The following is an 18,437-nucleotide window of genomic DNA, read 5'->3' as shown; positions in this document are numbered from 1 at the left end:
AAAAAGCGCCATTTTATGTCTTATTGTTGCTTTTTTTTTTACCTTAGTCAAGTATTTTGTCATTGTTTTTCACTTTTTGTTTAAATTATCGGTGGTACAGGATAAAAAACGGACTATTCATAATTATATGCGCCAAAGACGCTAAATCTCCATGTGATATATCACCCACTCTTAATTTTCCGTTTTACTGTGCAGGACTGAACTAAATTGTCCTTCTGAAAAGTCAAAGCCGCTTCAAGTTCTGGGACTTACCTTACTCAGTGTTGTAATTGTTTAATTAAATGGAAAAGCCACTACTTTATAAAGCACTTGGCTTGACTTAAGTTATTTCGGGAAAATGACTTGACCTGAATTTGAGTCATTAATTCAAATGACTTGGGTTGAAATTGAGTGTTTTCTTTTAATTTTTTTTTTTAAATTGGGGTTTTGATCTAAATTTGTAAAGCAATTAGCTTGCAATATGTTTTCTTTTTGTTATTTTTTATTTAAATTAATTAGTTCTCATAATCGTACAATTTTCTCAATTTTAAAAGTTACCGGTAACCATTTATTTTTTTATTACAATGGCTTGATTTAGGTTTTACTTGCTCTGGTAATACTTTGACTGAGACTTGACTTATTATTTTCTTAAAATACTTTACTGGGACTTAATTATTTTATAATCGTTAACGATTAACATACAAATGCAATGCTTCAGAAAAAGGTCTCGCATTTAAATTCTATCAATAAAATTTCACGAATGTCCAGAAAACCAAAACGTATGGTAACCCCAATGCTTAACGACAATGACATGAATGTTTTATTATGACGAGACTCAAGATGTATTTATATAAGCCAATTCAACATCATTAAACCAAACAAGTAGAAAGTAATCAGAAAAATAAAAGTAAACTACTTTTATTAAATGTCTTGGTTTAACCTTTCCATATTTTGCAAAAATACCGAGTTATTTGTAAAAGTGCTAAATAAACGCTTACTGCGTTTACAGTTTTGCATGTAGGATATTCATATGCCCTTTAGGATGTTGATAGTTTGTTTTTGCTCTAAATGGATCTTCTGGGCTGTAGGCCTAACTTATTTAGGAATATAAAAAGAACTCTAAACGTCACAAAACTGCTGCTATCGAAGCAGACATATGATTTGTTTACTTGTGACAGCGACGAAAAAACACTGCTTTGTACGAAATCTAGAAATACAGCGACGACAATAACTGCTGAGCAACACGATAAAAAAGAACAAAGTGTCAAAGCGTAGAATACTGCAGAGCAAATGAAGCGACGGTGGTGATTCAAATCACAGCAAAGTAAAGCGACTTTTAGTGGAAATTATCCGGCCACGATCCAAGATAAATCTAATTTTATACTTTAAAGCAGGGGTCGGCGACCTTTTTTGCCCTGCGGACCGGTTTAAAACTGAAATATACAGCGGACTGTTTGAAAAACAACAAAGGTTCAATAATGGAGATGATAACAACTTTGCATTTTTCTGCAACTATAGTTCTAAAAGTAACATGACAGCATGTAATTCCGCCATAGAAAAAACGAAAAGAGTGACAACACGATAAATTACGAACGTTATAGGTGGACACTTGATAAAGTATAGTCCTACAGACTGGTAACGAACTCCTTGTGGACCGGCAGAGGTCCACGGACCGGTAATTTAAAGGACATTTTCGCTCGAACATAAAGTAAAGCGAATGGTGAAATTGTCCAAAGATAAATCTAATTTAAAACTTCAAAGTACATTTTCACTAGAACATAAAATTTTACCAAGTTGTGTTGTGTTTGTGATGTCCGCGACGCAAACCTAGTAAAACTCATGCAGCAAAATACCACAGCACAGCACGATGGGAACGTTGAGAAACTAAGCGTGCGGTAAAATTGACTTTAAATACAAGATAAAAGCGAAGTCTCATGGAACGCGGTAATGTCTTCGGTGCCGTTTCTCAATATGTTATCGGGTTTTGAGTGTCAGTACCAGGCGACATTGGTTGTCGTGTAAAAATGTGCAAACAGTGTTCTTGTAGCATATGGACTGAAAAGGTAAAAGAACAGAATAAAAAGCCGTGGGTGCAAAACAACTCGATTGAAACGACTTATTGAATTAGAGCTAGTGGTGAATGGCGATTTTAGTCAGACTAACACGTCAATATGTAATCTTACCAACACTTCAACAGTATAGTGTGATTTACCAAAACAAGGAACTCAAAAACTTGATAAATACATGTGGCCCATAGTCCAATGACCCTTTATGGCTGGGCGAAGCGAAAAACATTATACGGTACGTTTATGTACAAAAGGGGCTTTAGACAGGGGTAGCCAAGTATGAACTGTTTGTTGTTAAGGTTCAAATAGCAAATATTCATTAATGACATCAACTTAAAAAAAAACGCCGAAGGTAAAAATTAAAGTCACAGTCATCATGAGTATTTGAATAAAATACGGATTGGTTTATACAGAGAAAGAGGATAACATAGATTTATGCATCAAGAAGTTTTTGTATTTTGCTACACATGGTTGCTTTAAGACAGTATATCATTTCCCAAACCCTAAAACCTTAAAAAATCGTGTTTTAGCCTCTTCAATGGCATATTGGCTTCACAATACAGTACAGACAGTTGCACATCGTACACAAAAAGGGTTTACCAACTTCTCCCAAACCCACATTATGACGTAACAATACTCTAATGACGCCATTCAAAATCGTCGTCGCCATGCCGCGATTGGGAATGTGACTTCGGCCTTCCGGCGTACTTTGATGAACAACCAACCACAGGTCGTTTCACCAGAGTGACGCCATCTTCCATCAGACCGGCGTCTTCACCTTCTACGTCATCGTGATCAAGATCGGAGAATTCCCCGCAGCTGGAATCGGCTTCGTCGGCGCCGGCCTAAATATTGAGAAATTGGTAAGAAGGCTCCTCTTGAAATAGAAGAGATAAAAAAATATGTTTTATTAAAATGGAGAGAACACTGGTAAAAAAATTGTAGCATAATGGATGAAGGTGGTAGTAAGACTGATATTGAGAGAAATTGGTATAAGAAGGCTCCTCTTAAAATTGAAGAGATAAAAGGTGGTAAAAATATGTTTTATTGAAATAAAGAGACAAAAGTTGATAATACAGAGAACACTGGTAAAAAAATTTGTAGGATATTGGTTGGAGGTTGTAGTTAGAAGTACCGGTAGTAAGAATGTAGTAAGAAAAATATTTTATATTGATAGCAACAAAATCAAAGCATAAAGGTTGGAGGTTGTAGTAAGACGAAGTAAGAATTTTAAAGTACATAGAAGTAGGTATCATTTTGAACGTTTAGAAAAAATCATTGTTCATTTTCAACAGAGTTATTCGAAACGTTCAAAATGATGCCTACTTCTGTATGGGCTTTGATATTCTTATTACGACTAGTAAAAATGAAAAAGGCCTTCTATAAAATAAAGAGAAGAGCAATAAAAAGGAAGAAGGCGCTCTTTAAATAAAAGGGATGGGAAATAATTTAGAAAGCGTTAAAAAAAAATTAGGAGAGTGGCAAAATAAGAAAAAAAATCTTCTTAAAAGTTGGGTTATTAATCGTTGTAGGCCAGATTAGGAAATAAATTTGCAGCAAAGGGAAAATAAAGACAGCTTCGTTCCTGTTCAAGCTGAAGATATTGCAAAATGCAGAAACAAAGGTATTGCAAAATGCAGAAACGTTGTTAGTACAACTTGTTAATGGTAAAAACATAAAACTATAAATAATTATAATTATATATCTCTTGGTGGTCACCTTGGCGAAGGCGATTTAAATATGTTGCTGAAACGTTGGTTAAAAATTACAATTACCAGGGGAGTTGTTTTTGAGCTAGTGTTACCTCCATGGGGTTAATGGTGATGGTCATCGCCGAATCATCCCAATCCAAGTCGTCTTCAGTCACTTCTTTTTCAGCCTCCAGCTCGAACTCTTCATCGCCCACTCGTGCCCGCGCGTGCACGACCGCAGCGACCACTAGGAGCGCCATAAGGCCCACGCAAGCTCCTACCACGATGGCTGGCGTCGCTACGTCAAACGAACGATCTGCAATCGACGAAAGCAACCACATATAACAGAGGACGACTTTTCGTGTTACACTAAACAGGGTGGCGGTATGTGTCTACCATATTCCATCACTTAAAATGAGGACAGTTTCGTCCAAAAATAGGAAAGTTTCTTCTATAAAGTGGACAAAAGTACAATGGTAATGGATTTTTTCACCGCTTTTTGGATAATTTTAGGCATATCAAAAAAAGTTATTACCAGATTCACAAAATGAACAGTTTTGGTGGTCATCTTAATTTGTTTTTCAAAGAAAGGCGCCTCTTTGCAACTTTTTGTTACAGACATATCGTTCAATTTATAAAAATATTGTACTCACAAATGTTAGTGTTGAATAACATTAAAAACAGTTTTTAAGATAACTTTAAACATGTAAAATTTGACCGGAAATTACATTTTTAGCCAAATGGATTGTTTGGCAAAAAAGCTTTCATTAACTAAATTGTAACAGCGACGGCCGCTCAAAACCTGACTTGAACAGCTAGATTTATTTCAGCTTTTTAAAATTGGATTAAAATGAAAATTAGATCATTTTAATTTTTCCAATTGGATTGAAATTGAAATTACCGAATTCATATAAAAAAAATAAACTAATTTGAACTTGGGTTACACTTATTTTATTCACAATCAATTTAGTTCAAACCGCATCAATTCGTTGTTAAGTTTAAATCACTATTTTAATTTAGGTTTAAATTGTAATTTAAAACTAACTTCCACCAGGTGTCGTACCTTGTCTTGGGTCGGCGGCCAGGGCTCTGTCGTCGGGTGAGGCCCGGACCACCTCTTGAAGGCCAACTGTCCCCGAGTAGGACGCGGCCACCAGGCCCACAGGTAGGGGAGGGGATGGCTGGTCGGCCATCAAACGCTCATTGTTGACCTTTTCACCCAGAAGAATTGCTGGCTTCAGGATAGTCAGCTGTGTGTGACGTAACAACAGTGTTGTAATGACTTGTCAATGACTTGACTTGAGTGAACTTAAGTTACTGTTTTAAACCGTTATATTCAAGATATAGCGTTTCATTTTTTCGTTTCCTCCAACTGTCAAGTTTGAAACGAGGCGAGAGAACGCAATACGGAAAACGTTACATCATGAAATATTATATTATTCAACCAACAATACATTTGATTATGCGAAAGCTAGAACGCGCTAATCTAAAGCCCTATTTATCACATCGTAAAATAACTTAATATTAATATGAACTCTAAGATTTGGCTTATGGCAGTTAATCAATTTGGGTGTTTAAGTGTTGATAAACACGTAACACCAACCTTACGCAAGAACACACGATAAAAGAACACAGTGATTCAAGCCGGTATAATGAGCCATCAAGTAGAATCCATAGCAAAACGCCGATAACGCTCGGTTTGGGTTCTGGCCACATAGTAAACGTTGGTATCTTACTCAAAATTTTACTCAAAAGCTTCGGTGACTTAATTGAATGTAAGTTAAGTCATTAAGTCATTAAAAACACTGGAAAAGTTATCCCATAATATTAGTAAATGATTACTGTCTACAACGAAATCAAACATTTTTAGTCACACGCCCTACGTAAACCTTTTCCCTGAAATTGTCACTCACAGAAAATTCTGCATCCGCATGAACGCATGAACCACAAATGTAAAAATACCTAATGAAAACAATCCTGATCAATCACTTTTAAAGACTTAATTCAAGTCAAGTAATTTTGTTCAAAAGACTTACGTCAAGTCATTTTTTCTTTTCAAATGGGAGCTCAAATTTTTCCAAAAATATGACGTCACGAAAATATGACGTCGTGAGAAACAGCTTATTTTTCAGTCAAAACGACTTGATTTTCAACATTGTCGCTTAAACTCACCACAAGCGTGTAAACGTTGCTGCGAAATCGCTGGTTGAGCTCGGAGCAGACCAACGTCATCACGCGCTTGACGTCATCACTCTCGGTGGCGTAGGGGTCGCGGTAAGTGACGTCACGCAGTGCTCGCTGGTACACCCCCAAGGTCTGTACCCCTGAAAGTAGGATTTAGAAAATTCAAAACACAGACGACTTGGTTTAAAGTTTAAGGCGGAAAGCGTTCTTTTGGGAAAGCACTGTATGTTGTAAAATACGAACTATACTTTACAAACTTTACTCTTAAGAAATATTAACTATGGTCCCACTGATAGATTAAAATTGAAAAAAAACTGCAATAATAGCTTACATGAACATGGCTAGCAAATGTGTTGTTAGCACAGGATGCAGCCTGTTGTATAAAAACATTTAAAATATGCAGACTTCACTTATGAAAATCCTTAAAGTTAAGCCATTTGATATTGGAAAAGTAGTTAAATGATCAAGTGGTCAGGTAACCAGGTAGTCAGGTATGTAGGTGGTCAGATGGACATGTGGTCAAGTGGTTAGATGTCCGGGTGTTTAAATAAATAATTGGCCAGATTGTTACATTAGTTGGGTAGACAGGTAGTCTAGTAGTCAGTAAGATAGATTGTCAGGTTGACAAATGGTCAGGTCTAGTGGCCAGGAGGTCATTTTGTTAGGTTCTCAGGGTGGTCAATTGGTTAAACAGTTACATAGTCGGGCAAACAGGAGATTGTCGGGGGGGGGGGGGGAGAAATGGCCAGGCCTAGTGACCATGAGGTCAGGTGGACAGGTGGTCCAGTACAAGGTTGGCCGAACAGTCGGGCAGGTAGGTGGGCATATTGTTATGTACTCAAGTGGTCAAGGGAGTCATACAGTAAGGTAGGCGAGTGAACCGGTAGTCGAGTGGTCAGTAAGACAGATTGTCATGTGGACAAGTAGTCAGTTGAATAAGTGGTCAGATCTGGTGATCACGAGGCCAGATAACAGGTGATCTGGCAGACTGTGGGAAAGGTGGACAAGTCAGTTGGATAAGATGTCAGAAAACAGGTGGTCTGGCAGACTGGTGGACAGGTTGTTATGAAATATAACAAATAGTTTAGTCGTTCAAGTGGTCAAGCTATATACAGGCAATCCAAATGAAGGATCGCGTACTACGGCCAGTGGAAAACTGTTAAGTTGGAAAAGTGGATAGTTGGTCAAATGATCAGTCAATCAGGATATCAAGAGGCCCTTAATGGTCAAGGGAAACCTGCCGCCCGACGAAGAACATTTATTTTGTGAAAAAAAACACAACAAAAGGTACATTTTTTTTTCAGTGTTGTTATGACTTAAGCCGTTGACTTGACTTAAGTGCACTAAGGTCAACGTTTTTAAATGACTTGACTTGGACTTAAGTTATTTTGTCAAATATATTGGAATTACATTAGGAGTTTTTCATTTAAACAACTTTTTTTAGTTAAATTGTTGCCAATAATCGGACGAGTTAACCGATTTCAATAGTTTAACAGTTTACTTTTATGTCCATGACATGACTTCAAATTGACTTGCTTTCATAATGACTTGACTTTGGCAACCGATGACTTGGACTGGGACTTGACTAGTTATTGTTCAAATGACTTGACTGGGATTCAAGTTATTTCAAAAATGACTTGTTATAACACTGCTAGAAGATAAAGAAATATAAGTAACTGTTAACGGAAATCTGTTACGAATCTCATCGCTTGTTATACAGATGAAATCATGTTTAAGCACTTACCCCTAATAGTAATTCCACCTTCCACTACTTCCAGATTAAGATTGTGTTTTCGAACGAATCTCTTCGACGCCATTCCGAACTTTCCGGCCGCTCTGACGCCATAATGCTCCTTTATGACGCAACAGTCAAGGTTTATCTCGGACAGGTCGCGATGATCTGTAAATTAGTAAAGAGGAAAACAGTCACTGGGCGACCTTAAGCTGCTTTAGGTAGGGAGTTGATCAAAGGTAGTGGTGTCATAAGTGTCTTCAGAGAGAACTAAAACCATTAAAGAGTGTTTTATAAATTACAGTTATTCCACGACTTTTCCGAAAAAAAAAAACAGTTAGTTAGCACAACTTAATATAAACGATAAAGTATGTCGTGGATATTACTGCAAATTTGGCTTAATTATGTCGTTGGTATTAATACAATAGTTTTATTGATTATTTTGCGTTAGATTTTATTGCCTTGTATAGGTCTTATTGTGTGTTCCCATAAACAAAAACCGGACATTCCAGCAACCAACATTCACCTTCCATGTCGATTTTGGTCACGCATGAGATATCCCGAAAGGGGTGAACGTTCCTGGTTGAAGAAATGTCCAGGGCGGATCGGGCAATGTGGCCAGGGCCCGTCAGGGTAATCCCCGGGTCGGGTGGCGCCACCACCATGACGTAGGCCTCGACCGCCGGCACCACCGGACACGTGGTGGCGTTAGCGGTGCAGCTGCGATGAAAACGGAAATTGAGGGAAATAAAAAAAAAATGATTTTGTAAAACAGTGACTTTCGCTTAAAGCACTTTTTCATAAAAGCTAAATATTTTTTGTGTGTTTTTTACGTTTCAACTTAATCAAAAAACGGTAAATAGATACCAATCGGTAATCAAAAGACAACCTGCACTCATACAGGCTTCGCACTAAACCTGTTTCGAAAATTCTCGAAAAACGATTTTAAGCGTTCTCAGTGAAGAAAAAAAAATTAAGAAAAATCCTGTGACTTTTTGGAAGTTTAAACTGTTGCGGTGGTTATGCTAATTTTTTTCAAGCAAGGAAAACCCCTTTCGTGCACATTGCAACAAACGAAGCATTACACTCCTTGGGAAAAACTGACACCGACGAATGTGTTTTCTGTCGAAATGCCCCTGAAACTATATTGCATTTATTTTTTAATTGTCGTCATATTGCAGCTATTGGGACGAGATTACCTTTGGATCTCTTAAAAATTTTAATTTCCTTACAAAACGACCCTGTAACGGCTGTAACTCCTGTTTGGAACTGGTGTTGTCAATGATTTGTTGAATTGCTTACTGTTATGTGCGCGCTTCGTTATATACCGATGTAAGTATGCAAAGGCAAATAACGGCTGGTTCAATTTAAGCTTTTGACATGTTTTGAATATAATATGAAAATAAAACAGTAAAAATGCGATAGTCAACAGAAAAACAGAAAGTTTAAAAATAGTATTTTGAGATACTTGCTAAACTCATAACTTAAGCTGCACATTAAACAAATTCAAAAACTATTTAAAGAATTTTGGGAAAATTTTTTTTAAAGATTTTTCAAAGACTTTTCGATGTGCCAATCAATTCAAATGCATTTAAAAACTTTTAAGATTCAAAGATTTCGCGACATCCAGATATTTATCGACAGTCGATAAACTTATGCAAGTAAAGATCCGCGCTCGCCGTCTGCGCTGCAGCGTTGACGCAATAAATAATGCAGACCGATTTTCCCGATGCTCTTTCGATAGCAGGCGAGGCGCGGCCTCAAATGCGTCGTTAAAAAATTCCCTGAGTCTTTTTCTGGCCTTTTGACCTCACAGAAACTATCCCCGCTAAAGGCGCTGTGCCGTCACCGGTGTATTTTAACACAAGTTTTATGCGGCGATAAAAAAACTAGTAAACAAGCATTGGATCATAATGATTGGAAGTTGTAGTAAGACGTAGTAAAAGCCCATACAGAGGTATAGGTAGAATTTGAACGTTTCGAATAACTCTTGTTAAAAATGAATAAAGAGAGATATTCCAAACATTTAAAATGATACCTATTTCTGTATGGGCTTACTACGTCTTAGTAAAACAAGCAATTTGAAACCAGTTTAGTCCAACTTTAAGTGAAACCTAAACCAAGGTCAAATGATTTGTCAAAATGACTTCAAAACGGTACTTTTTGTTATATTAACCTTTTTTAATTTTTTTTAATAAAAAACGAGGTTTGATGATTTACCATGATGCTTTATAAAGGATTAAAATTATTGATTCTGTTAAATAAAAAGGAACCCTTATTGTATTAAAATATGGCAACTTTAAGAAAGAAGAATTTAAATTAAGGGTAAAAACAAACTAAGGGTGTTTTGACCTGGAAATGCTTTGTATGGTCAAGACAAAATGCATGGTGAGCTCACCTTATAAGGGTCTCGAGTCTGACCCTTCTGGCCCCTGGGGCCGGGAATCTTCGGTTGTTGAAGTAAACCAAACTACGGAGCTCGCGCGTCAGGCCTGTGACGTCACTTCCGTTTGAAGAAGCTGTCAAGCGGAACTCGGGATCGACGTACTTGAAAAAAATAAATGACCTTGAAAGTGACGGAGTTGTGCTTTCAATTAATGATGCAGTGGTGGGTTTGCAAGTTTTCAGTACCGTTGGCGTTAGCTACAGAATAAACTCGAGTTTAAAGTAGCCCCTTTTCTTTTAAATAATAATCAAATCAAATATTATTAATAATAAAATTTTCAACTACAATCAAAATATAAACAATTCTAAAATAAGGAACAAATTTCGTGTAAAATTTTATTGGAAATCTTACAAAGGAAGGCGAACATTCCTTTTTAACTATCAACGAAAATGTACTGACTTTGATAAAAAAACGCATCAAAAATCAAACTGTCTTTTTGGTTGTAATTAACAATAGTTAAAACTAAACTTCATATAGTTTTGCCAATAGTCGGAGTCCAGCAAGAAAATACCCAAGTAGTAGGCCATTTTTACCTACATGTATTTGGATTTGGGAAATCATTTTAGTTTCAAAACAGCAGGTTTCTTAAGTCGACTTGTTTTATGAGGTCAAATCTTGACGTCTTTTCTAATACAATTGCAACACATTGGAGGAGAAGACATCATAATAATTGCTTATTGAAACTCGTTCCTATTCAACGACGACGAAAGTTTATTGAGCTTTTCACACATCAAAAGCTCCATTTACCTCAAGTCTGTTTGCTCAACACTTAGTGCCAGAATTGAACGGGTTTGTCTGCGTCGTAAACTTTCCCGAAAAAAAGCGGCCACCCACCGCTGTACTAGCGGCTATCCATTATTGATGTGGCTCAAGTGGCGTTCGAGAAAGGGAAAAGTCGTGGTGTTATTATTGCAGGTTACGCTTGCAGTCGCAATACTTGTGTGCAACCGATTTGCGAAATTCGCCGTAACGGTAGAGGTCAGGTAACAACAAGTTTGCATCGAATAGTAAATATTTTGGATTACGGCAACACAAATAAAAAAGTTGAAGTTGTTATTTGACCGACTCGCTCTTTTACGCTTGCACCAATACGCGATTATTTAATAGTTTGGGATTTGGGGGTGGTAGTATTAGAGTTGTGAATAATTTCAATATTTTTCCGAAAATCGATTTAAATTACTTTGTTAGCCGGGTAAACAGCCACAGGAGGTGCCTAGGCTATTTGACCGGATCATATGTCGATTTTAACTACTTTGATGTCCACATGATTAGCCTCTCCCTAAAAAAAATGCAATTTAAACTAAAACCGAATTTAACTTCGGGCTTGGTAGTTGCACAAATAAATGCATCACAAAAAAACGGTTCCTAATAACAGTAATGTCATCAACAGATTTCACCACGCACTAATGAGTGTGCAACACGATTTATTGGCCCATTATAAAATATTTGTGGAGGCCTTATGAAACAATTTAAAGTAGGCTAATATTTTGCTTTGTCCAATTGTAAAATATCGCCCACTCTTCGCCGACATCACGTATTAGATGAGTGCACGAGGAAAAGTAAATAATACAAACTTTTGTTTGGTTGCGTATATTTTGGGTATCTGGCTTTTGAGACAACTTTAGACGTTCAGCTCTATGTAGCCAATGTTTAGTGTTTACATTTTGCGCCTATATAGAGTAACAAATATACTGAAAGGTTTTGTGTTTTTTTAGAGTAGACACTTAAACTCGCAAAGTAGTGGAAAACCGCCATCTTTTAAATACACAAAAAGTACAAGGGCGTCTTTCAAAGATTTAAGGTGCCATGACCTTTTTGAGCTGACTACGTAAGTCGAACTGACGCAACCCAATATACCGAATCGCATTATTTTACCGCAGTCCTCGTATCTCGGAAAGGTGCAGCACGCTCAATAAGCCACAATCGATTTCTTACAACCTGGGACTTGTTTCTAAAGGCGTTATTAAGCGCAAGAAGCATTGTCCAGTTTTCACGTGGATCTAGTTTTCCGTGGATGTTCGACGCTAATATATTAGACCAAGAATGGCCAACCCTTTATTATATTTCGCCGCATTGAAACTTAAAATAAGTCAATAGGCCACAGAACCCATTAAATTAAATTTCATGAAAAGTGGCGACATAAAACCAAGGGTGGAATTGGGATTTTAGTTTAAAGGATGACGTCATGCCATATCGTAATACCATAAAACAACCAATTTTAAAAGCATCCGCTTTTCTCGTGGTCAAATATGCAAGTGTAAATTTTTTTTTAAAGGGGCGAATCTCTGGTTCCTGCAAAACACCGCTGGAAAAAACGCGCTTTGTCAGTCGGGCGCAAATCGCGTCATTAACAACACACAACTAGACGGGGCTATAGATTTTCTTAAATTTAAATGTTGGAAAAAAAAAATCTCTTTAAATCAAATGCAGACAGTGGCGATATATATATATATATATTGGTAAAATGTTTGCTTAATCAATCTGTTTTCGCAAAATTTCTGAAAAAAAGTGCGAAAATAATATATTTTAAAAATACAGTGCAAGCAAGTTAAAAGCTTTCATTTTGTCCTTAAAATAAACGCTTTTTGAAAATCGTTACGTTTTGAAATTTCGGACCAAAAACGACCTTATACAAGCACAAGATGTCTCGGAAGTAACTTTTCGGCTCAAATAGCTCGAATAAGGCTTAAAACCAGCCACATCGGCGGTTCAGACGGACGTAGAGGCGACAGTTTTGCGTCGAGACACTCCCAAACCGCACAGGAACTTGTCTATTTAAAAGGCGCCAGAGTTAGCGGGGCGCGAAAGTCTATATACATAAGCGATGACGTAACGGCAGGGGGGTCGGGCAGCGCGGTTTTCCGTCTTTCAACAAGATCAAATTCAAGCCGGGCGAGGCGTCTCAATGAAGCCTTTCATGTATTCGTCGAGCGAACGGGTTAAGCTTGAATTTGCGGAAAGCGACGATTTCAGAGAGGGCCGTCGAAACATATTAAGAGCAACAGAACTGGTCACTTTAACCAAAACCACAGCTGCCAGAAAATGTTAAACAAAATTCAAGACATTTAATGACTAATTCAAAATGTTACAAAAAAATTCAAAACAAAAATAAAAAAATACAGTTAAAGACTTTTCAAAGACAATTTATAGTTTTTAATGAACTCAAATTGGATGGCTCAACGTTATTTTGAAAATAATTTTGAAAAAACAGTTAAAAATTAATTGGGTGTTGCGCCTCAATGAGACCTTTCATGTCTTCGTCGAAGTTATTATCTAAGAGAAGCGCCCCGTCAAAACACATTAACAGCAGGTACGGTTGTGACCTTTACGAAATTGGCCAGGCCCGCTTTTTAGGCCGTGTTTTCTTGTTTTTTTTATCATGTTAAGGCTTGGTTTGTATGGTAAGCTTGAAAAGGCGGACAGGGTGTTCTATTATTCGGTCAACTTTAATTTCGTTCGATTAAGCAATAAAAAACGAATAATAATTTTTCGCACGACAGAGGTAAAATATGAGGATGTCCTGCTTTTTTGATCTGAGCCGATGCCTGATGCTATATGTGTTATATGGACTATTGCTACCAGGCATACATTTACTAAAAAAAATATGCTATATTATATATTACTAAAAACAGCTCCTCTGGTAATTATAATAATTGTTCACCAACGTTTCGACAACCTATGTAAGTTCATGACTATTAATTTCGGTAATCGTACGATACTAGGGTGGTATCGAGGTCAGACCGATACTGGTAACGGCAGTTCTCAAACTTTCATGAGTCATCTGAAGCTGATTTTTGGCCGACGATTACAACTTATGTATTACTACTTTAAAAACGCTTACAGACTAATCGAAGTTGTCGATCAATGATGCAAGCACGACAGGCTACAAATAAACAAACCTGACGTGAGGTTCGAACTTACAACCTCCGGCCAAGCCGGGACCGTCCGTTGTTGATTTTCTAGCCTGCCATGCTTGCATCAGTGATCGACAGATTCTGTGAGTGTGCAATGGGTTTCGATGTATCTTACAAGAAATGTCGCGCTGGGAACCGAAAATCCCCAAGCCAATAAAAAAACATATTACAGGGACGTTTTTAAGTCATACCACGGCTTCGGCACCAAACGCAATGGTTAATGAAGTAATAACGCGCGGAGAAGACATTCGGTCTCTCGGGACAGGCTTGCCAATCTCACTCGGTTATTATTTGACAATAATCGCGGAAATTAGTTTAGAGCACGGAACGCGTTGAAGATATCACGAAAAAGCGAAATCAATATTTCAAGGGGCGAATTTAGCCTAGAACAGGGGTTCTTAAACTGAAACCGCGCAGTGGATACTCACGGGAAGGTTAAGTCACAGACAACAACACACAGCTTGTGAGCTTTCGTTATAGCTGGTAAAATCGATATGCAATATCCACGTAGAGCAGTGGTTATCCTTTTCAGCGTCCTCACATGTTGGAACACTTGATGGATTTTATTTGCATTTTTTTTTAGTTTAGAGCAGGTTTTTGAACCAGGGGTGGACGGTTCCAAGGGGTTTCGACAAAAGCATAGGCAACATGTTAAAAAGTACCAGTTTTATAAACACAGAAATATTTAGCAATCACGATTAATTAAGATAAAACTGTAATTTACATTAACTTGATTGTAACTTAATTCTAGTTATTTTGTAGTTTTGCTGTTTTTCGGAATTTGGTAATTTTATTTTTAATCTAATTTGAAAAACACTAAAATGCTCTAATTTTGATTTTAATCTAATTTTTAAACGCTAAAATATATATAGTTGTCCAAGTACGCCATATAGCCGGACGAGTACCATAAAATCACCTAAAACAGGGTATCACCCAAACACCGGACACTTTAGACTAGGTGGCAATCGCGTGAGTGACGCGTTTAGGCGCTTGTCAATCGTCTTCATTAAGCAAATGCCGCTGGCGTGTCTGGCAATGTATTTCCGCGGGAGCTTGCTACTTAAAAGAGATTGATTGCATCCCAGGGAACACGCTGGCGTTGAAGTTGGTAACAATCCTATGCAGCAGTTGTGATTCTCGGACAGTGCTGATTCTCTGTTTGCCTTGGAACCCTATAGTAGTGTTTTTCAACCTTTTGGGGCCAGGCAACACTTTAGGTATTATTTTTTTCGAAACACCAACGAAAGTTTATAATAATGCATTACAATAAACAACACAACAACATATTACCTTTCAGTTTTGTTTGGATAAGTAATGACTTAAGTCATTGACTTAATCAGACTATTTTCCAATTCTATTATAACGCAGCGAGTCTTATTATTACATAACAATAAATTAGGCAAATCATATAAAAAAAATTAAAACTTGTGACAGTGGAAAATTACCTTCCTAAAGCAAAAGCTACATACGTGATACGTCCGTAGTGGTAAACCAGTGATTTTAGACCGGGGTTCCATAGCACATTAGTCAAATTATTAAATTTCTCGCGTAACACCTGGCGATCTTTTCTGGAACACTAATGTTCCACGGAACAGATAAAAATCACTGCACTAAAGTTTGACTCGAGAGATTCTAAAGTTTGTTTTGGTAGTTTTTCGGGTAAACTATTTTTATAACAAATTGGCATGAACATGCGAGACCTGGTTGTATCCCTAAGATAACTGCTAACCATATTGTATTACCTTGCTTTTTTAACTGCCGTGTAGTTGGGTTAAATTTGAAGTGTTATTTGTATAGTTTTGCAAAAAGTGTGACGCGAATTTTATTTTCGTTTATTGTGCCACAGGCTGAAGAAGAGAACCACTGCTCTTCACTGATAAAATCAAAACGATATCAATCAAAACAGTAGTGTTGTTAAAATATAGACTATAACTCAAGTCTATGTCAAGTACTTTCAAAAAACTAAAAGTAAAGCGCCAGTTCAAGCCATTCCCATGGTAAGTAAATTTCACGTTAGGTATAAAAATGATAAATATTAGAAAAAAACAAATTAATCCAATTCCTAGCAATATTTTGCATTGCAATTAGGATAAAGAGAAGCTTAAGCAAGCGCATCTTTGTTGTGGGGTAAATAAACCATCGTTTACGAAAATAATTTCATTTGAAACACTTTCAGCCAAAGTCCTTTAAGTCATTATTTAATACAAGAATACGTCATATTTTAACATAACTGTATGACGCAACTTAACACACATTTTTACGTAAGTTGGTGACGTCATCCCTTAAGCTATTTTCTTGCACCCTAAACAAAAATCGTGGAACCGCCCCTGCTGGCAGGATGAGGCATGGCGTTGCGCTGCTAATGCTATTATGAAGTTCTGGCCGATTGGGTTTTTAAAAAAAATTTAGCCAATGTTTTACAATAACTGCTGGCGTGAACAGCCACAGGTATTAAGTTGCTCTGAGAATATTGTGGCAATATGTCACCCTTGCTTATAATTAGTTGATCTAAACTCCACAAAGTGCTTTCAAGCGCAGCGGAACAAGCTTAGTTCAAAGTTGGCCTCTCTTGCACAACTACAAATAGCGGAATTACCGGTGTAGAATCCGAAACCGACGCTATGTTAGGCTTTAACCTGTAGGTCGCTGCTTAGCTTATGAGTTTGCTGGCGCGCTTAGAAAAAGTATTCCGTGCTACCTCCTTTATAGGGGCGGGGTTGATTACCAACAACATTTTACTGCAACTGTCTTTGGTTTATGTCATGCTATTGTTACCTTTCGCAACTCTGTGATTAAACTTCGCAATATTCACTCTGAAGGTTGTTTTGGTGACATATCTATTTAACAATAATTAAAAACAACTCTTCTGGTAATTCTAATTTCTAATCAACGTTTCGGCAAGCTATTCAAATCGCCTTCTTTCGGGTGAAGATTTCACAATTCCCAGATAAAGAAGCTGTTTTTGATTATTATTACTATTTATATATATATATCTATTTAACGCCAAAAACATCACAGCTAACTGATGACATAGCCATAAGCTACACATGTAACAAAAACACACTTTTAGTATCAAACCAGATAAATATGAACTTACAATTAAACAACAACAAAATTTCGTTAACTCGTTTTTCACTTAACATTTCGAAAATAAGTTTGTTTCTCCAAAGAGTGTATTATTTCGTTCCGCGCTAGAAAAGGATCAAATCGAGAAACAACCATAGCACCGTTTTCTGCTGCATCCTGTTCGCAAAACTAGGCTGCAGTGAGGTTCGAACTCACGACCTCGGTCATACCGGGACCGTCGCTCTACCAACTGAGTTACAAAGGCTCAGAGGAAAGCAAGTCGAGAAACAATCAACTGAGCTGCAAGTACAAGAAAATCAACGAAGCAAAATTCTCACCTCGGTTGAGTTCGCGCCTCCCTTCGAGCTGTAGTATCGCAACGGGGAGATCCCCTCCATACAGCGGTCCACGCACTGCAGAACCTTGGGGTCCTCTAGTCTCCCAACGTACAACACAAGGTCGGACAACTTGCCTGCGAAGTGCTGTGAGAACTTGCCGCTGCGACCTGTGCAAAATGAGGTTGCGGTCTATAGCAGTTGTTTTCAACAACCTGGGGGTCGCAAGTGGTTGTCAGGATTTCAAAAATACAGATGTAAATTATGCTAAAAAACTATGCCCAGTGGTTTTTAGTGATCTGTGGAGAAGTTTAAAAAGGTTCGCGCAACGTTTTTTCAAAGTTATTGACTAATAAATTATATTAGTCAGAGCACATCTTTCTCAGTGACTAATATTCATATTAAAAGTTTAGCATGGGAAGGAGCGTAAGCAACCGCCAGTCTAAATATTGTGTTTTTGTGGCATTTAGTAAAATAAAACCAAATAAAACGCAAGAAGTACACAAATTGAAATGGTAAAAGTAAGGACAACTACAATGTCACGGCATAACGTGCTTTGACCGCAAGTAATAAAAAGTTTACACAATTTAACTATAGTCACAAAAAACGTACAATGAACTGTGCAAGGTTAACAGGTATCAATTTTGACAAAGTAAGTTTGTATTTAGTAGAAATGTACAACATTGTGCTAGTTTTTGAACAATTAGTGTTTCATGACGCTGTTTCGCTCATTTTTAATCAATGAATCAAGCACAGCTTACCAGGCGCCTTAAATCAAAACACACCAACTTGCGTTTTTTCTTAATTTTAAACAATAACAAATTCTGCAAATGGTCGTATTTGTCTAATTCTAAATATGATTATCAAGTGGCACTATATAAAGACACATTGTATTGAATTCTCAACAAGCTTTCGCACAACCGTGCTTCATCAGGTCAAAAAAAAACCGTCGAAGTAGATTAGAAATACATCCTACTTTGACTTGACGAATCACGTTTGTGCGAAAACTTGTCGAGAATATAAT

At 37.3% G+C, this 18,437-nt stretch overlaps 1 protein-coding gene across 1 annotated transcript in view; it reads right to left on the bottom strand.

Moving 5' to 3' along the window:
- Window positions 1–1,127: 1,127 nt before the first annotated feature.
- LOC146146565 (calsyntenin-1-like) overlaps window positions 1,128–18,437 on the bottom strand; it is a 30,713-nt gene continuing 13,403 nt past the window's right edge. Inside the window, exons 11-18 of the mRNA XM_083386622.1 lie at window positions 17,417–17,583; window positions 10,051–10,199; window positions 8,179–8,372; window positions 7,665–7,820; window positions 5,909–6,060; window positions 4,800–4,986; window positions 3,850–4,052; window positions 1,128–2,890 (exon numbers count right to left, since the gene is read on the bottom strand). Coding sequence (XP_083242748.1) covers window positions 2,684–2,890; window positions 3,850–4,052; window positions 4,800–4,986; window positions 5,909–6,060; window positions 7,665–7,820; window positions 8,179–8,372; window positions 10,051–10,199; window positions 17,417–17,583 — 1,415 coding nt within the window. The 3' untranslated portion in view covers window positions 1,128–2,683. The remainder of the gene's footprint in view (window positions 2,891–3,849; window positions 4,053–4,799; window positions 4,987–5,908; window positions 6,061–7,664; window positions 7,821–8,178; window positions 8,373–10,050; window positions 10,200–17,416; window positions 17,584–18,437) is intronic.

Source organism: Ascidiella aspersa, chromosome 4, assembly GCF_963924565.1.
Source record: "Ascidiella aspersa chromosome 4, kaAscAspe10.2, whole genome shotgun sequence".
Classification (NCBI taxonomy): domain Eukaryota; kingdom Metazoa; phylum Chordata; class Ascidiacea; order Phlebobranchia; family Ascidiidae; genus Ascidiella; species Ascidiella aspersa.
This window is presented reverse-complemented; position numbering and strand designations above follow the sequence as displayed.